The sequence below is a fragment of the Balaenoptera acutorostrata genome, chromosome 4 (genome assembly GCF_949987535.1).
Source record: "Balaenoptera acutorostrata chromosome 4, mBalAcu1.1, whole genome shotgun sequence".
NCBI classification, from domain to species: Eukaryota; Metazoa; Chordata; class Mammalia; order Artiodactyla; family Balaenopteridae; genus Balaenoptera; species Balaenoptera acutorostrata.
In genome coordinates this window covers 73,170,724-73,191,938 of record NC_080067.1, presented here as the reverse complement: position 1 = coordinate 73,191,938, position 21,215 = coordinate 73,170,724, and the positions used below count along the sequence as shown (strand labels likewise).

Below are 21,215 nucleotides of genomic sequence, written 5' to 3'. Positions count from 1 at the left end.
TAAAATAAAGCAAGGAAATGAAAATGTGTTTAAACATGTTTCAGACAAATAATGTCAGTCTAAACCAACTGGAAATACAAGTGCTGTCTTGGTGATCTTCCTTCTAATCTTGATCCTTAGTAAAGCAAAGTCAATGCAACCACAGTTCCCAAGCTCAGTGTGGCTATTTTTACTCAATTTCTTTACCTCTTCAATCATAGTATATCTTATCAGTAACAAAAATAAAAACATGCTATATTATCTATGATTAAATCATCTCTGTTTAGTTTTCCTGTACCTACTATTTTATTTTGAAGTAAAATGGGGCAACTCTGCATTGCTCAATATTATCTTTTTTTTTCAATCTTATTTCTTCTAACTTAATACAAAAAGGAAAATTTGAAGAGTTGGAAAGGACCGTAGAGATAGTTTTATCTGGTCTTCTACTTTTATCTTTGTGAACAACTTGAATCCAGAGAAATTGCACAAGTGAATAGGTGACTATGCTAGGAAGAGAACCCCATTTTCCTGATTAATAGTCTCTGTCTCCATTTATCCCACACTACTATTAAGGTGCTATTAATGTCTCTATTCACTCATTCATTCATGAGTTCATAAATGTAAAGCTCTTAGAATCTTAGAACTTAGTGTCTGGTGCATATAATATTTATTAATATCTTATTTTTCTTATAATTAACTATCATTTAATTAAATTATTTCATTATATGTAATTAGAGTTTTTGTTAAATCAGAAACATATGAATAATTGTCTATAATATATTTACATTGCCTCTCCTTTCCAGGAGAATCACTGTACTTTATAAAACATTTACTCATTAATGTAGGTAGAATAATAGCCCCTCCCAAAGATGTCTGAACCTTAATTCCCCAGACCTGGAATATGTCATATTTCATGGCAATGGTAGAAGAATTAAAGCTGTAGATGGAATTAAGGTTGCTAATCAACTGACCTTGAGTTGTGGAGATTATTTTGGATTATCCCAATGCCACCAAAGTTATCATAAAGGTCTTTATAAGTGCAAGAGAGAGGCAAAAAAGAGAGAAGAGAGTTGGCAGTGAGAAAAGGACTTAGGCCAAAGTTGCCAACTCTGAAGATGGAAGAAGAGAGCCAGAAGTCAAGGAATGCAGGTGGCATCCCGAATCTACAAAAAAAAGGAACAGAGCCTACAGAAAGGTAAGGAAGCTCTGCAGACATCTTAATTTTAGCCCAGTGAGACCCACTGCAGTCTTCTGAACTACAGAACTGTAGGATAATAAATGTGTAATTTTAAGCCACTACGTTAGTGGTAATTTGTTACAGTATCCACAGGAAATGAATATACTCATTTTTAAAGGAATATAAAAAGAACATTTTTAGATGTAGAACCTGTGCATTTGGTCAAAGCGATTGTAGAAGTGTGACCAGAACACTCTAGTACAGTGCTAAACAGTAGAAGAATTTGAGATAATGGAATATCCCACATCTGTATTGTCCAGTGTATAGCCCTTCACTACACTGAGCTCTTGAAATGTGGCAAGTATGCCAGAGAAACTGAATTTTTTGATTTAATTTTAATTAAAATTTAAATAGCCACATGTGAACAGGGGCTAATAAACTGGACAGCACAGTTAGTGTTTGGTTTATAATTAAATGTTTCTCCCCTATCCTGCCAAGATAATGTAGCAAGTCAGAAAACAAGTCTCTGCCTGCTAAAGTACTTGAACCCTGTTTAGTAGATTATGTACTTGGTAAATATTTAATGAAGTCTGTGGGAATGTGGTGGCAGTCACCATTAATACCAAGGAGGTAGAGGAAGACAGTTACTGGGGGGAAGATAACAACTTTTTGCAGCCAAATTCCAGCAGGTTTGGCCTCTGCCGGCAATAAGGTCAAGGGTATCCAACCAGCAAACTGCACACATCCAGTGGCATTGATCCCACATGTGTCTGATATTACAGGGCAGAGTAACAGAAAATCAGTTCAAATTCACTCCCAACTGTGGGGCTCTTGCAGTGTCGTGTTCTTTGTCCTCTTTGTATTTCTCCTGTTTACTCACTGATTTTGGTTCCACCTGCTTTAACCTCTACCTTGTGCAACTTTCATAGAATAAGTAATCTTTTCTAATGCTTTCACAGGTGGGACAAAAAATGGGATGCAGGGGAGGGCTGAAACAGCGGCAGACTTTTTTGAGAGTTTAGTTTTTAATTAGAAGGTAAAAGCACATACACATCTTTGGAAAATTAATTTCAGCTAGTTGTGGTTATTTTTCAGTGGGTTATGGGATTTTAATTATGTACTTATACTTCATTTTATAGCACAATAAGGCAGTTTCTCCCATTGCAAAATTTCTCACTTCTCCCCACTCTCCATTCTCACTGTTAAGTACTGGTTCAGATCCTCATTGTCTTCCTCCCACACCAACCATTATAAGAGATAAGACTTACTAAGCAATCAATATGTGCCAGCTGAGCGGCTAAGCATAAATATTTTAAATCACATACAGGCATACAAGAGTCATCTCCACTCATCTGTTCACACATTCACTTAATTACCCAACACTTCCTGAGCACCTACTATTCACTCTGATATGACTCTGGTCTGAGGACTTGTTGAGGGCTCAGTCTATGGATGTCCCTGTACGGGTGGTTTGGAGACTCGTGAAGAGGGTAAGATAAGCATGTGCTTCAGGTTAGCACAGGCCACCGCATAAGCTCTCTGCCTCAGAAGCCAGATCCACTGAGTTTGGATGCCAACTCTGCCCTTTATCAGCTGTGTAACTTGGGGCAAACTACTTTGCTTATCTGGGCCTCAGTTTCCTCATCTGCTGTGATCAATACCTAACTCACTGGCTGTTTTAAGTACTAAGTGAATTCGTACAGATAAAGCTCTTAGAATCTAAATGATCGGTAAGCATTAATTAGTGTATTGATTAATTTTATGTCTCCACATGGCTAGGCTACAGTGGTCAGTTGTTTGGTCAAATACCAGTCTAGATGTTGCTGTTAAGGTATTTTTTTAGATGTGATTAACATTTAAATCACTAGACTTTGAGTAAATCAGATTACTCTCCATAATGTGGGTGGGCCTCGTCTATCAGTTGAAAGCCTTAAGAATAAAGACTGAAGTTTCTGAAAAAAAAAAAGAATTCTCAAGCCTGCAAGATTTTAAACTCAAACTTGCAACATCAACTCTTACTGAGTCTCCAGCCTGCTGGCCTACTCTACACATTTCAGACTTGGCAGCTCTCACAATTTCATGAGCCAACTCTTTAAAAGAAAGAATAGTTAGAATAAATAAAGAATTATTTAAAATAAATCTCTCCTTCTCTATGTATATACATATAATATGTAACATATTATTATATATTATATGCATATAACTTGTCTAACATCATGTTTAATACAGGAATCTATCTATCTATCTATCTATCTATCTATCTATCTATCTATCTAATCTCCTACTGGTTCTGTTTCTCTGGAGAACCTTGCCTCATACAGTTAGTGTTACGTTAAGGAGATTAAAAGTAAAATATCATAATTTGACCTTGATTTTTGATGGTCAAATTAGTGGGGTGTCTCTAACATCTCTGACATTTAAAAGGAAACCTTCCCCCAAACAGAACATAAGCAAAGGGATAAAGTGAACAGTCCCTCACCAGCTTGCTTCAAAGTAAATTATTATGATTCAAAGAGTAGATTTTATGGCAAAATTCCATCTTTTTTTCTCTCTCTTTTCTGAAGAGATAGATCTGCTAGGCTGGGAGCTGATGGGAGGGACTAAGGGGGAAATTTATGTCCACATGATAACTAGACAGAGACTTAATACAAATCATAAACTAAGGATTTTCCCACCTAACTTTCTGAAGAGACATGCTGATCTGCAGTCATGCGGTACCGTATCTCCATCCTTCCTCTGCTCTTGGCTCATCCCTTCTCGGAAACGACACTACACAGGACTTGGAGGGGAACACTGTCGAGGGCCAGGAGAAAGGGCCCAGAAATCTCATCTAAAGCCCCCCATCCCTCGCATTACTGCCTTTTCGATTTCTGAATATAAAATATCTGCCTGCTAGAAACAGTTCCTATCCTGTCACCATGATTTAACGATGACATTAAGTGGGATTCTAACATAATCAAGGCAAGAAAGAGTCTTTCTGAAAAAATGTGAGGATCATTTGTAAATGGCAGGGTTAGTAAATTAAATATATCTGTTCTGCTTGATATAATAACCACCATTTCATGTGCTTACTATGTACTAACTACTGTTTTAAGTAATGCACACATATTAACTTGCTTAACCATCACAGCACGATGAAGTAGAGTTTTACTGACTCATTTGAAAGAGGAAAAATCTAAGGCTCAAGTATGTTGCATAAATTTTCCAAAGTTACTCTACTAGTAAGTGATAGAACCAGGATTCAAAAGTTTGTGCTTTAAACCACTTAACACCTCGTTACTTTCTCAAAAACTCCAAGGGGACTCAAAGGACTGTTTTAAATAGTAGTTATGACAGGCAAGCACTAATGGTTTTTAGTATTAGTAACCTTCATGTTCTAATACTAGAATTTATGTTAAACTTTCACATTTGTACTGATTCCTCTCTCAAGCCCTAAATAATTATACAGCCAATTGTTTACTTAGAAATGTGTTCATCCATTCTGCTTTTACGACCTGAGAAAGCCTGAAAAGTCAACAGTAACATGCATTGTCACTAAGTGAAACATTTGTCTCCCAATGGCTTTCCTATGCTCATCATTCCCCGTTTCTGAGAATCTGCCATGCTTCCTCTTGGGATCGTTTCTTTGTCTCTACTCTCTTCTATCATTCTTAGTCTCATAGTTTTAATTCTGAACTGACTGGAACAAAAAGACAGGACTATTTGATTCACATGGTGGTGGTCTCGTCCTATAGCATACTATGAGAACCTCCTCTGAGCTTAATAGTCCTGGGGAACAAATAAATCAGATGTGATTGACACCTCTTCATCTACAACCACAGGACCCCACAGAACATTCATCTGGACATAGAAGGAACTGCTAACTGTGGGCCCAGACTCTGAGGACTCAACCTGGATGTGGTCCTGCCCTACAGAGCTGCCTGAGAGCCTTCCTGGGGTCTGAGGTGGCTTTCAGAGAAGGGACATCACCCACTCGTTTTAATCTTGCTTACTCCAAATTAAATCTCTTCATCCAGCTCATGTATTACCCTATTCATTGCTAGCCCCCAAATCTCTGTGCAGACTTATCCTTTGGATTTAAACCTTCAGAAGATATCTGGATACAGCCAGGTGGAAGTGAGGGTGGTAGGGTTTTGGGTGTTCTGCTTTTTTGCTTTTTTATAGACTTTTTTTTTTAGTGCAGTTTTAGGTTCACAGCAAAATTGAGCAAAAGGTGCAGAGATTCCCATGTTCCCTCTTGCCCCACATGTGTATAGCCTCCCCCGTTACCAAAATCCCCCAAGGGGTAGAGTTGTTTTCACTCCTCTCATTCACACTATTAACATTTTTCTTTTTAAATTGTTCCCTCCTTGTTACAAACTGGCAGCTGCCATAGCAAATATCGGAGCATATCTTGTTTTCTCCTTAGCATGTTTACCTCTGCCTCCCAGGCGTTTCCGTTCTTACTAAAACCATAGAAGCTTCTCCTTCCAACACTCTGGCACCACACACACAAAGCAGCCGGGAAAACATTTTAATTATTCCAGACCACAACACCTGAGGTACACTTCTGAGTAACTATTAAGAAGGAAGCTTTACAGACCCCTACAGGGAAACCAAAGGCTGAACTAGACTAAAACCTGAGGTGTTGGCCATAGCCAGTCACTGCAAAAACGGAGTCAGAACCTGAACTTCCTAATCCCACCCAGTCCGGGCCTCTTTCTGCTGGGGGTGGGGACTTTTGGGACGCTGTCACCTGTGAGGAATAGCACCTGATAATTCATTAAGGAAACACACTTTGGAGGAGTAGAGGCCGATTGGCCGGGTCCCTCTGAGACTGAATCACTGCTCTAAGACAAACTGCTGTGGGGAAGAGGCTGGGGGGTGTATGTGTGTGTGTGTGTGTGTGTGTGTGTGTGTACACGTGTAGGGGTGGGACAGGGTAGGCTGCATTTTCATAAGGATGATAATAGATCAAAGGACATACATTTGGGTCAAGCTGAGAAGCAGTTAGAAAGCAGAGTGGGCTGAGAACCAAGTACTGCGTATGCTACTAACTTGCTGTGTGATCTTATGGAAATCACGTTTCTTCTCTGGGTCTCAGTTTCCCAATCAATAAAGTATAAAGATTGCTTACAACCCTTGCAAAAACATGATTCTAGGAGAGATCTTGACGGGAAGAAGGGGGCAGAGGGAGGAAAGGAGGAGGAGGAGGCCGAACCGAAGGGAGGTAAGTGTGTGTTGAGGGAGGAAAGAGGGGTGGAGAGAGATAGGAAATGTCTTTTAATCAGATAGTGGAAAAAAGTTGAAAATGAAACTGCGCCACTTAGGGTATCTATTTTTCATCTTCATGCATTTTTAGTGTTTAGACATACGGAGTCATTTTTGGATACACGTAGATTGAATGAATGGAAAGCCTGGGAAGGCTAACAGAGGAAAAGAGCTAGGGGAGAAAAGAGAGGACGTGAGTTCGGAAACACTCGGCGTACCTGCTCCTCCTCGGCCTGTCCCCACTTAGGGGGCGGGGCCTTCCGGCCACGGCCGCGTGGGCCATCGCGAGCTCCCACGCTCCCTCTCGCTTCCCCGTAAGCCGCCCCGAAACCGCCAGGGGGCGCTGCGCGGCGGTCGGGCAGGCCGGGGGCGGGGCTGCTTTAAATCGCGGCGCCCAGCGGCTCGGCGTCTCAGTCCCGGCCCCGAAGTAGCCGCGGCTTCTCGCCTACCAACTCCAGCGCCAACCCGGACCCGGACCCAGAGCTTCTCCAGCGGTGACGCAGGGAGCAGGGCTCCCCGCAGTAACTTCCTCCGCGCAGCTCCGCCACCCCCCGGGAGTCCCGGGGCGCACCTGCAAACTCCCGCTTGTGCAACGGCCGCCCCCGAGCCGGTGCGGGAGCCCGAGCGAGCCATGGCCAACGCGGGGCTGCAGCTGCTGGGCTTCATCCTGGCTTTCCTGGGCTGGATTGGCTCCATCGTCAGCACGGCGCTGCCCCAGTGGAGGATTTGCTCCTACGCTGGCGACAACATCGTGACGGCCCAGGCCATCTACGAGGGGCTGTGGATGTCCTGCGTGTCGCAGAGCACCGGGCAGATCCAGTGCAAAGTCTTCGACTCCTTGCTGAATCTGAACAGTGAGTGCACTCCCTACTCCCGCAGCTGTGACCCAGGCACCCAACCCCCCAGTGGCTCCGTTTTGGAGTAGTAGCTACCGAACGACCCTGTTGTGTGATTACATGTCTATCAACCTTCAGTGGATCAAGGCTTCTGATCACGTGCTCTGCCGTGAGGAAGTGAGAGACCTGTGGCTTGGGGAAGGGGAGGCCCAGGCCTAAGCTCTTGTTTTTCCTCTGACACCCTGGGTGACACTTTTCTGTAGGTGTGGTTTCACCTTACATGCCCACGACTGGGGTGGTGATGGAGCGAGTGAAGGCCAGACTCGAACTTGAGCTCTTAGGCCTCTCCTGGACATTCTCAGATTCTGTGAAAATTGAAGAACTGCAGGGTTGGGTCCAGAAAATGATATGCCTTGAAAAGTTTGGAGCCTGGTAGCTTCTCCAGTTTGTAAAATTAAATAGATAATCCCAAAGTTATTAGATAGGATTTTTTTTTTCTCAATCTATCTTTACTGTGGGTTTTCATAGGAAAAATCACATTCCTACATGGAATGTCTCAACCTAGTGTCTTCTACTCACTTGAGTTTGAATCTTTTGATTCTTTTGACTTTTAAGATCCAGTAAGTGTGAGGAAGCCCCTATGCATCCCCTTCCGTGACTCCTTTGTTTTTCAAATAAAGGAGCAACTTTAACTTTTTTTTTTTGGCTGCTCCAGGTCTTAGTCTCGGCACGAGGGGTCTTCGTTGCGACCTGCCGGCTCCTAGTTGTGGCATGAGGACTTATTAGTTGTGGCATGCATGTGGCGTCTAGTTCCCTGACCAGGGATCGAACCCTGGCCCCCTGCGTTGGGACCGCAGAGTCTTACCCACTGGACAACCAGGGAAGTCCCTTGAAGAAGCCTCTTAAGATTCTCCAGAGGATTTAGCTTTCAGGCCAAGAGTGTTCAGAGGAGGCAGATTGTATAATGTTATTTTGGAAAGTGAAGGTGGGTGGCAGGTGGAAAAAGGATGACAACAAAAAGAAGTTCTAAATAACCTCCCTTCATAATATGAAGGGAAGAATGGAGCCCCTGAAGACAAATGCCACAAAGGAGACACAGCTGATGAGTGCAGCATTCAGGAGAGTGAGGGCGGGTCTTCTCTTGAGTTTCTGCCTTCCACAAAGGAATTTCTGTGTAATGGATATTGGCTTCTTATTTCTGTCGGGTTAGAAAGGATTATGTAGAGAGAAATAGTCCTAAAGATGGTGGAAAGATGACAGGAATTTTTTTCCTTTCATTTTTTTTTTTTAAATAAAAGCTTTTGAGTGCCTTGTCAGAAATTCATTAAATTCCCACTTACTTAGGTAATAACAATTCATGGCTAGAGTATCTTCCTTGAGATATTACATTAGTTGTCCCGAACCTTGTGTCTGTCATGCTCTTGGACTGAATTGAAGAAAAGCTTCCTTAGTCTTTGCCTAGACAGACAAGCCTGCCCACAAGTCCCCTTTGTGTGCTGATGGTAAGCAGTGCTGTCGTCGCTCAACTTTACTTCAGTTGTTTTGTCCACCTCCTGCATGTGGTTTTGTCAAAAGCTATATACTTTAGAGTTGTTAAATCTGTGCCAAATCTGTTTAAACCGCTTGAGTACCTCTGGAATTTGGTGAGTCAGTGTACATACGGTAGTTTTTAGTGTTGTCATTTCAGCTTTTCAAAGTTACCGTATTAGGATTCTTTTATGCCAAGCATAAGGAGTATATTAGGTACACACCTTTATATAATCGTTGAATCTACCCATGGATGGATAAATACATGTAAGGAATTGTATCAGGCATGTCATGTTGAGGAATTGGCAGATGGAGACTGTTCTAAGGGCGATTCCAGAGAGGTCTCTGATTCCTCTGATCAAAATAGTTCATTTTCTACACGTTTAAATAGGTTTCCTGTTAACTGCCTTAAAGGACCAAATGAAATCAGATTGATCCATGTTGTCAATACTCAAACAGGTCATCCCTACTCATGATAATGTGCTAAAATGTTTTATTTTCATTTATTCCTAATTAATATAGCTGTTAACAGTTTTTAAAGCTGTGGCAGAGGATCTAAACAATACCTTCCCTCTACCCCCATACACAGTTTGGAGATTTCTTCCTGATGAATTTTTTTTAACTCCAGATCAGATCTCTCTTTTCATTTTCGTTAAAGGCAGAGTTTATCGAAGGTGGGGCTGAGGCCTTTCTCTCAAAACTGATTCCCAGAAGAAGGAAACTTGACTCACTTGTACCCTCTCCAACCTGCCAGTAACTAACTAGCTGTCTTTGGATGGAGGCCAGAGAACCTACCTGTCTCCGTTTCCCTACCTGGACAGTTGTGCACACACCCACCTGATGTAGAGAGCTGGGGAGGTGATTCATTGGCTGGTTTTGGTATAGTTCTGTGACATCTAGAGGTGAACAGGATTATCTGTACATATAAGCAGTGTTCCTTGTAACAAGTTGTGTTCCACAAAGTGCTTTTAGGTAAAAAGCTTAGCTAGAAGTTTCTTGAAATTGTACCTTGTTCTTTTTGCCAGTGGAGCCCATTTGGCAACTTAGGGCCGAGATTCCGGGATTTATCAAGGTTGTAGCACTAGATTATGTTAAAATCCCTTGTTCCCTTTCTCTAATTAGTTTCAGCTGTAAAAAGCACATGACAGTGTCTATAGGGGTACGGTGTGCATAAGCCAATATAGGAAAGGAGATACAACCAGGCTTCTTTAGGTGGTTCTTGCAAAGCAGTTTATGAAAATGTAACTGGGGAACTTCCTGGGGAAACAAATCTTACACCGTGGATTGCGGTTTTACTATGGTTGAGACAGTTTCACTTCCATCCAACTATGGATGTTTATTGACATTGATGACTGATAGCTGGAATACACAAAAAAGAGTGTCAGATAGAGTTGCGGTCGACTTTTCTTGATTAAACTGTGCATCTTGCCTTGTTTTGATCCAATTCTCAAACTTTTGGCAAGCTAGTGCCTATTTCATGTGCTTAGTTAATTGCTTCTTCTGGCTTGACTTTAATAGCTAGAGCTGTCCAAAGAGTGGGTTGCCCCAGGAGGTTTCATGGTGGGAGGTGTGAAAACAGGAATAAGTAGGCATTTTGAAGGAATGTTGTAGGGAAAAATCCAAGTCCCAGACAAATGGGAGGTTAGGCTAGACTTTCTCTAAGTCTCATCTAGCCTTGGGATTCTGTAATTTGTTTACAAGTTCCTCTAGGCTGTTCAACTTGCTTTGCATGAATCCACATGTGTGTTGGTGCGCTTTAATAAGTATTGGTTGTCGGTGAAGTTTCCCAGCACTCTCACCATGATGTTAGGCTCAATCAAAGAACAAAATCACTGACTTGGACAGTCTTTGAAGCACAGGCAGAGAGGAGGGCACCTGCTTACACTTCCCTAGACTGTGTTATGCCTGCTGAACCAAGGGTGTTTAAGGGGCCATTTGTGTTCAGATCCGTTTCAAGAATTAGTTCTGACTTTTGGAATGATGAAAGTCAAAACCCAAAGCCAGGCTTGAGTACTCAATTCTTACCCTGGTCTTGCACTAACTAGCCATGTTTATAATGGTGACCCACTCAATCTCTCTGGGCTGTAGTTTCCCCGCTTATGAAATAGGGCAGAGTGGGAGGAATGCGGAGCTGAATCCATGACTCATTCATCCATTCGACAAGCATGAGCCAGGCCCTATCCTTGTTCCTAGAAATGCAGCTAAGAAGATTGGTAAGATGCAAGTGTTGATTCCTCCCAGTGCCAACATTCTTTGTTAATAACTGCAGTGATGGAGCAGAAACAGGAAAGGGGCATAGTTTAGGTTTCCTTGATTGGAGTGATGAGTAAGAGGCACAGAGGTAACATAGAAGCGTACATTTAATCATGGGGCAATTTCTCTAAGAAACAAACAAGGTAGCAAAACTGCTTGGCATGTCCTGAAAAGGGGTGGGCCCTGCCTCATCCCAGACCACAGTTACTGACTGTGCTGGAGTCCTAAGGTCACACCCAACGGCCACCAGTGCATATGTCAATCGAATGGAAATGCTAACAATGAGGACTCTTGAGAAACTTTGAACTTGAGCAAAAGTGAACAATTTAATAAGGGAAGAAGTCATGGGAGTATAGTTCTGTGACACTCTGTGATGAGTTCATTTAATTGCAGAGGAGAGAAGAGGATTTTTGTTCTAGTCAGCCAGTGGTCAGTTTATTTATTTGCCTAATACTTATTAAGGAACTACTGATGCAAAGAGAGACTGTGTGAGGATAGAGATGTAATTAAAATCTACTTTGTTTATGATATATAATCATAGGGTAAAAATATAGTAATATGGCTAGTAAACAGCGTGAGCAATGTCACGTAGTTAAAGGAGATTCTGCTGCTTGTATAGTAAAACTTTAGAAAAGCTTTAGAAAAAAAAATTCCACTGACTTGTCTATGCTTGTCTTTCTACTCTTATGTTGATTAACTTCACTGTAGTAGATCAGTAACTTCTAACTCATTTCTTCTCATAAGTAGAGATCTTTGTAAGTATGTTTTCAAATTATACTTTCAGGTTGCAAGTGGTAAGAACTCCTTAAGAAGTCTTTAATCTCAAGATTATCAGTCTAGCTAAGCATAATATAATTAAAAGACTGCTTTCTCCGTGTACTGCTGATAATGATGAGGAGCAATAGTGTAACTTTTTGAATGTTTGCTAACCATTTTCTCCAAAGACAATTTTAGTTGGTGATAATAATATTGTAGAGGTATCTGCAAATTTAATGAGCCAGAAAGGAACATATTTGCTTCTAGATCTGAGCCAATCAGGTCAACTCAGAGATAATAGTTCAAGACTGTATCTCTCTAGTCTAAAATATTTTGCAGCTTTCAAATATTTCTCAACTTCTCTGCCCTACTGATCATTGTTCCACCAGAAGAAAAACTTCATCTTGGAAGCTAATTAGATGCATAATTTAGAAATTTAGAAAATTTTTAAAAATTATATTGGGTTAAACAAAAAGTATGAATTTTTTCTCCCTAGATGAGTTTCTAGCTTTTAATGATCTAAACTAGATCTGGCTTTATGTAGCAAGATTTTAGTATGCTGAGGCTTTCTAGGAAGGCATTTCTCAGTATTATTTCGAAGATTAAGCTTAACACAAAAGAGTAGTTTTACCTATCATAGTAGAATTTTTAAAGGATAAAGACGTGTTCAAATTTAAGTTCACTGAACACAGATTGAATAATCTGTGAAGCTTGCCGGGTACTGTTCTTAGTGCTTTGGATGGAAATATGAACAAATATTTGGCCAAGTCATCAAGGAGCTCACAATTACATATTTTAGATCTCTGACTTAAAAGGCTTCCATAAGACCTTAATTTGAAGGATTCATCTGGTTCCAGCTTAAGACTGTGCAGTTCAGATTCTATCTGCACATAAAACCCTCATAACTTGTAATACAACACTTGCTTACTTTGATTTGTAATTCACCATTACATATGCCCAACTAGTGAGTTTTCATGCTGTTATGATTCTCAGCCTTTTTTTTTGTATTTTTACATTTCCCCCCCACATATTACTATAGTTAAGAATTCATCCAGACGTCTCCAGTGATGCAAGATGAGATTTTGTGACATTTCCTAAGTCAGTGGATACCAGGATGTAAATGAAAAAAAAAAATTGCTTCACAAAATAACACTATTGCTTTGTCAGATTTTTCAAAACAAAACATGATTCCCTTGCTCTATATGGTTTACATGATTCCTGAGTATCATGGAAAAAACCCCCCCGGGTTTTTTTCCCCCATTTTCTCCATAATTTTTTGTGCGTTATGAAAATGATACATTGTTCTATAAAGAAATAAAACATACTAGGGTTTGTAGCACACAGAACAAAACATCTGTCCCTTCCCCCTTAGAAATTCTGTAAAAGTAGTGGAAAGAGTAAAATGGGGCATGAATTAAATGTGCTTTCTTTGAGAACTGAAAGGGGAACAAACTTAGAGATGAAGACAGTGAAAATGAGATAATTCCAGGCGAGTGCAGGTGGAGCCTTGGAGTGGTTGATCCATGCACGCTCCCTGCCTGGGTGGTTTTATACAAGCCTGACTCAGGAGATTGAGGCCCAGCAGACTCCTCGTGAAGAGTACCTTGTGATCCAAGTGCTTAGACCTGCTGGGCTGGTGGCCTGCTGTTTTCACATGAAGCACAGATCAGAATGATTATAGAAGCTGGGTCTGGTTTGGGGCCCTACAACTCAAACAAAGTAGAAAACTTAGAGATCAGAGAAAGCAACCACAGTGGTGAGTAAAGGGTTGGAAAACTGAGCTTAATGGACAAACAAAGCAAAAGGTGGTTGAGAGATGTAAGAGGCTATACCTACTTGAAGGGCTATCATATGAAGACAGAGGGTAAAAATCTTGTCACCTCTTCTTTAAGACCCTCCAGTGACCTCTGATCACACTTAGAATAAACTTCAAACCCCTTCCCCTAGCTTGCAAAGTCTTACATGATAAATGCCTTCTGCCTACCTTGCTAACCCACCTCATTTTACTTTTACATCCTGCCATCCTCCAGTAGTGACTAGCTTTGCCAGTTTGTCCAGGATTGAAGACCTTCGCAGGAGTCAGGACTTGTAGTTTTAAAACTGAGAGAGTCCTCGGCAAACGGACAGGTGGTCGCCCTGTCCTCCACATGGATCATTGTGACTTTCAGTGTCTCCTCTTCCAGTGTTCCTTTGCCTGAAATGCTTTCCTTCTAAGTGAAACTTAGGACCAAATCTGAAATCTGTGTGATGTATAAGAGCTTAGTTATTTTACTTTTAATTTTCCTTCTAAGTAATGACTGTCTTTGCAAAAACTGTTGGTAAACCAAAAGGAAGGACACACCATAACTGTGGAGTCCTTAGTACTTTCCTCTTCATGCCACAGTATGGTTTGTGATTCCAAGGAAGAAGTTTCACAAACCCATGGTCCATGAAACCTGTGTTTTGATTCAGGAGTTCTTGTACCATCCTGGAATCTTACAATAAGTGTGTGGGTACGGTGCACACTTGCCCACACACATTTATGGGGAAGTAGATCTATGAGGGAAGCATGGAATTGCCTATGATTTGATTTTAATTGAATCAAGTAAAAATGTATCTTGGCTTCCAAAATATCTCTCAAATGCAGTTTAAAAAATGCCTTTGATACTTTCAAAAAGTGGTTACTATGATTTTATCATAGATTGCCTGGCTATGGCAAGGATGGAAAAATTAACAATTTAAAATTGAATGATGTTTTAGAAATCTTTAGTCTTAATTATGATTTGTAGCCTAGGTTCTCAACCCTGAAAATACTGACCCTGAGCCTAGGTCTAAATTAGAGAGAGATATAAAACCTTTCCGTGATGTCAGCCACTTTTAAAGACCATCAAGAAGTCAATTGTTCCAACTTCTCTGTTAGAGATAACCATCATTCACACTTTACATAATAAAAAGATGGTCCCAAAGAATAAGTAGCTCACCCAAGATAGCATGCTCAGTTACAATGTAAATATTTATATATGCAAAAAGACTTGTCATCTGTTAACACTGTTAAAGAGATAATGATCTTTATTTGAAGGAGAAAATATAGAATTAATCAAAGTCATCTAACCAGCTTAGTTTCAGCTCTTTTTTCTTTGAAAGTCTGTGTGTCTTTATGCCACAGTGATGGTATCACCTTTTTACTCTTTTTTTTTTTTTTTTTTTAATTTTTGTTTATTTATTTATTTATTTATCTATTTATGGCTGTGTTGGGTCCTCGTTTCTGTGCGAGGTCTTTCTCTAGTTGCGGCAAGTGGGGGCCACTCTTCATCGCGGTGCGCGGGCCTCTCACTATCGTGGCCTCTCTTGTCGCGGAGCACAGGCTCCAGACGCGCAGGCTCAGCAACTGTGGCTCACGGGCCCAGCTGCTCCGCGGCATGTGGGATCTTCCCAGACCAGGGCTCGAACCCGTGTCCCCTGCATTGGCAGGCAGACTCTCAACCACTGCGCCACCAGGGAAGCCCCACCTTTTTACTCTTTAAGATATTTACTGGCATAATCTCAAACTTGGCCCTATTGATTTGACTGTGATTTAGTATACCAATGACAATAACAGGAAATTAGAAAATTAGTGGAATCCTGAGAAATACTACATTGAATTATCTGCTATTTTACAATATAGCAGTTTAAATAGTTTTAAAAACTGGTGTTATCTCCGAATATAAACCAACTATGTTCCAAAATAACATCTCAAAGGCTATTATGTTTTGTTCTAAGAAAATGGTATTCGTATCTCCTACCCCACCCCCATCACTGGAGATACACGTGTTGCTCAGGCCATGATAATCTATGAGAAATTCACTTGTTGTCTTCCAAGTTCACCCACCCAGATTTTCTGCAGCTTGATGAGTGGAGTATAAAGCTATTGACTATTACCAAGATATATTGTAAACCATTTTAATTATAAATGTTTTAACATTAAGGATAACACATATGCTTGTTATTTCAGAATTAAAAACTCCATTAGTAAGGATTAAAAATGTATTAGTTCAGCTAAACCTATTCAACCAAATCAATTATTTTTTCAGAGGATTTTGAATTTAATGTTGAAAACATAAACTGTTAGAGCTGGAGGAATTCTTATTCATCATTCAGCCAGGTATTTGTTTTTCTGGAGAAGAAACTATGTTGGTTACCTGCAGAAACATCCCTAGAACCAGGGTCTCCTGACTCCTGGTTAGATTTTCTCTCTTCCATACAACATTGAAATATACTTGGTCTTCTACCACTCTTCTCTTGTTGGTTTAGGCATGATTTTTACATGTTCTAAAATGTTTTCTGCCAGGCACTCTGCAAGCAACCCGCGCCTTGATGGTGATTGGCATCCTGCTGGGACTAGTAGCCATCTTTGTGGCCACTGTCGGCATGAAGTGTATGAAGTGCCTGGAAGACAACGAGGTACAGAAGATGCGGATGGCTGTCATTGGGGGCGTGATCTTTCTTATTTCAGGTAAGAGAGACCCTGCCCCCCTTAGACCTTATTAAACTCTCTCTGACATGGGTTAAGGTATAGTTTTTGGTTTCCTTAGATTATGGTGGATTTGTTGCACTTGAATCGATTGAATTCAGTTCCTTTAAAATCTGAAGATGTAGGAACCTTAAGTCCATTTGAGTTTCACATTCTCAAACAGGAAACAGGAAATGAAAATCTGTATTCACAGTGGACAGGTCTATTCCTTGAGGTTTCAGGTGCCAACCAGTTGTTAGAACCATTCTCCCCAGGTGAAGAGAGATTTTTCTATCTAGCAAACACTGAGAGACAATTCTATATAATTCAGAAAATTTCTGTAGTGTCTCTTCCGATACTACGTGGGAAAGATGGGGAATGGTGAGAGAGAACATAAAGAACGTGTCAATCATACAGGTGTGTGAGGAATGAATGAGACTGGGATTATTGGAGGAAAATGAGGACATCATTCCACGTGGGCAGATCTGACTCCAGAATAAACAGGTTTACCCATAGATCAGTGAAGAGAAAGGTCAGTTGGAATGGAGGCAAAATGTTGGAATGGTGGGGAATAAGAGTAAATGAGTTAAGAAAGAAAACAATAGAGAAAGGCCTTGGAAAAAAACCTTGACAAAAGAGTGAGATTACATTTTCCATAGAAAATAAATGTGTATGTATTGCTTTATTCAAGTGTTGATATGTGACCTTTGAGAAAATGAAAGCCAGAAGAAGACATGGACAGGTCACTTGTAAAGCCTTATAATAAGGTTTATATTAAATAAGATTGTGTTTATATATAAAACAATAGACTATTATATATAGTAGTTGTCTATTGTTTTGAAATGGACTATTATATATAGTATATATGTGTGTGTGTGTGTGTGTGTATATATATATATATATATATATATATATATATATATATATATAGTAGTATGTAGTAGTCTATTGTTTTTGAAAACAACACCAGTGATTTAATCTACCACTAGGAAACACTAGAATTGGACTTTTTTCTCATTTTCTCTTTAACAAAAGAGATTTCATCAATGTGGATTTCATCAATAATGAAGAAAGAGTGCCTGTGGCTTTGCTAAAGGTTTGGTTAAAGTTTATTCAAATTACTCCTGGATAGCATTTTATTCCCAACAGTTTGATTTTACATCAAAGGCTGTGAATGCACTTACTGTGGAGGACCCTTCCTCCACTTGCCTTCTTGTAACTCCCGTCCATCACTTCCCCAGTCTCAGGGACTTCCTAGGGAGTGAGGCTTGCAAGTTCCACAGCATTTGCATGGTCTGCTTGAGCAGCCAAAGCAATGGTGTTTTCTCTCAAGTATTAGAGGCAATTAGGTTGGACCACTTTTTTTGTAGGAGGAAGGGAGCAGAGGGGGTAGCATAGAAATATTTAATCTGTCTAAATTGATGGATTTTTAGAATGGCTATAAAAAGAAGTTATTTAATTTCTTTGGATAAGAAAAATCAAGGTGTTGTATACTTCTTACAAATGATAGAGTGGGTTATTTTGACTAAGTGGTTTCTCTGGCCTTACTGAAATGTGAAAGGCATGAGAAATTGAGTGTTCAGCACATATTGATCTGATGTGGCACTTCAGCGAATCTCATGGCAAGACCTGACACATCTGGCCAGTGAGGCTGTAGGAATTTAGGTGATCTAGTGCACTCTGAGACAGGTCCTACTCGTTCCTGCAAACTAGCTATTTACTTTCATTTTGATCCTTCAGAAATGTGAATTTTGAGTTTTGGTCAAGAAGAATGTAGAAGGGTTTTCATCTTCCCTTTTGTATTGTAAGTGACTAGCTTTACTAATAAGGACTTCGGTTTTACCAAAAGTAGTCTAACACACTGATGTATAACAGTATATTTGAAAGAGATCTTAAATGACATGAACCTGCTGAATATTTCCAACAGAATGTTGTTTGTGCCAGTGACCTTCAACTCTAAGTGAATAAAATGACATGAACATTATAAACTATGCCTAACTCCAACCTAATATTTTCGTCTGTCTTAAGAGAATACTTAGAATAAATCATGTCTGAACCTCTAATCTCCCTAAATTAAAGTCGTCTGAATTAAAATGGATTAAATTAAAAATGTCAGCACTATTGATGAGATTTAATTCTTATAAAATATTTGTAAATTTAATGAGCCGTATATTTATGCTCAGTGTTCCATAGTGATTAACAGTCTTTTGTTTTGAATTTCTGTAGGTCTGGCTATTTTAGTTGCCACAGCATGGTATGGCAATAGAATTGTTCAAGAATTCTATGACCCCATGACCCCGGTCAATGCCAGGTAATGCTGTTCACTCCTAAAATAGTTTGTTCTCTGAGAAAATACCCTTTTAATGTTCTGCAAAGTCCAACTAGTGCCGTAGCTTCCCAGATTTGCTATCCAGAATTTTATGGAACTTCTGTCAAACTTGGAAATAATTTGAATGGCCTGTGACTCATGTTAAAAATAGTCTGATAATTGCTTTAACAGCCTGTATTGATAACAAAATGAACTTCAAAGTAGAAAAGTTCTAAGCTATATACTTTCCAAGTGTGTGCTGGCCATTTTTTCATATTTAAAAACTGTTTTTAATGTTAATAAAGATACCAACATATTTGAACTTTTATTTTTGAAGTGTATTCTGAAACTTTTAACACTTGTGATTATTTGTAACTAAACACAGTTTATGATTGATTGAAAAAATAGTACTCTTGTAGAGGTTAACAAATAGTACGTCATTTCTAATGGTTTAATCCAGTTTATGAAAAAACAATTTATTTATGAAAAAGACAAGTTAGCACTTTGAAATGTTGTGTTTCATCACAACCATAAAAATAACTTTAGAAAGGTCATCCTTCTTAATATTGCAGGTTGTGGAAGTTAAAGAGCTGACTCTTGGCTCTCACGTAATGACACGCTTTGATCAGAGACACGCTCTTTGTCTCACTGTGTTCACATCTTTAAAGCCGAATAACTATATTCTGAGTCAGAATGTTAAAATGTAATTATTGTTTGTTGAGTGCTAAGATGAATGGATGAAAAATCCCAGTGGTGGAGAGATAAGGTGTGCTTCTTTGTGTGAAATCACCCACATAGAGGAGAAGACATACTGCAGTGATTGTGTTGGAACCCATCCCATAAGATCTACACTGTAAAGACAGAATCTGCTGGAGCTCAGTCGGCTAAAATTTTACCAGTAATGGATATGAAAGCACTTTATAAATTGCTAGGCACTGTACGCTTATTTACATTGTCTCACATGATCCTGAAAGCAGTCCAGTGAGGCAGATGGAGTCATCCTGCTTTAAGAGAAGCAGCAGCTGAGGTTGAGAAGAGGAGTTACTGGCCCACAATTTAGCAGTTGAGAGTTTGCATCAGAATTCAAACTCAGGCCTTATAACTCTAGATCCAGCCCTTCTCTCTCCTTATTGTCCACCATCAGTCACAAATCTTCTCCCCAGAAGTATGGCTTCATACATCCACCTGGATCAACTTAACCTAGAATGATCTATGAGCTGCTTAGAAGTCTTTTTCGCAAAACCATAAATTTCGGATTTCAGTGTTTATCAGTGATCGACTATTGAAAACTCTAATAGTCTCCAACACCCTCCAGCAGTTTCTTTGTAGAATTTGGTTGCTACATGGTGATAGCATGACTTGTTAAGTTTTAGCCTAAGAACCATGGTCCAAACCTGACTTCCAAAGTATATAAACATGCTTTACAAGTCTCCTACGCATGGAAAAGTCTCTGGAACTATTTGTATAATTAACCTGGTGTTGCATGCCACATTGCCTAATCTACTATTGCAAATTGTCAACAACTGCAATGTGAACATTCTCGTGTGTGTGTCCACAAACCTTAAAGTACTTCACAAAACTTAAAGGGATCATGGGGGATTTTTTTTCAGTGGAAAAAATATGATGAGTATGATATTGATTTCATTCTTTAATTATATTAGAGAAGTTTCCAGTGATTCACTGATTAAGCAAATACATTCTCCCTTCTTTTTAGGTATGAATTTGGTCAGGCTCTCTTCACTGGCTGGGCTGCTGCTTCCCTCTGCCTTCTGGGAGGTGCCCTACTTTGCTGCTCCTGTCCCCGGAAAACAACATCTTACCCAACACCAAGGCCCTATCCAAAACCTGCACCTTCCAGTGGGAAAGACTACGTGTGACACAGAAGCAAAAGGAGACAACCCTGTTGGAACAATCAGAAAATGAACATTGAAATACTGTCATTGGCATTAAGATGTTAGGTTTTGACTATTGTAGTCTGAACTGTGGTATTACCAAAAAAACATGTTTTGTTAAATACCCATTGCTAAAAATGACTTAGTCTTATTTTATCTCCTTTCCTCAATATAAGAGGGAAGCCTTTTCTATTTGTATTACTGCTTCCCACTGAGTCATAATCTCAAATGTGGGGAGAGGGCATTCCTTAAATATATATAGATATGTACATGTACATGTTTTTCTATAAAAAAGGTAGTAAAACCTTATTATGTTGGTACCAGCATTCTTAAAATATATCTAAAAGAAGAAAAATATATTTATATTAATTAAATAAGTAGTTTATTTGGTATTCTTCTCTTCTTTCTTTATGTATACATATATAATATGTCAAATATCATTTACCCTCCTTCATCAGCTTTTAATGTCTTTCACAGAAGACCTGACCTACTTTTCCAAGTATGAATTATTTCAGTTCTTCACATGTGCCCTTTTCATATGTTTGTATCATATTTTTTTTACCATGATCTTATAGCACTTGCTCTGTCACCATTCAGTCATTCTTCATGACTTTGTTTTTTGTGAGATTGGGCTTAACTCTAGATTCTGATAACACATTTATATGCCTACAGTTTAATTCCGAAAGTCAATAAGAATCTCTTACAGACCAGAGTTTTGGGAGCAGATCTTTCTGTGTGACCAGATGGTATATTCCTGTTGACCTTCGTA

General features: G+C 39.6%; 1 protein-coding gene across 1 annotated transcript; it reads left to right on the top strand.

Moving 5' to 3' along the window:
* The first annotated feature begins 6,828 nt into the window (after positions 1 to 6,828).
* On the top strand, positions 6,829 to 20,838 carry CLDN1 (claudin 1). Its single transcript, XM_007195214.2, has 4 exons — positions 6,829 to 7,260; positions 16,085 to 16,249; positions 18,473 to 18,557; positions 20,269 to 20,838. Exons 1-4 carry the CDS (start codon positions 7,038 to 7,040, stop codon positions 20,429 to 20,431), a joined length of 636 nt encoding a protein of 211 aa, XP_007195276.1. The 5' UTR covers positions 6,829 to 7,037; the 3' UTR covers positions 20,432 to 20,838.
* The last annotated feature ends 377 nt before the right edge of the window (positions 20,839 to 21,215 follow it).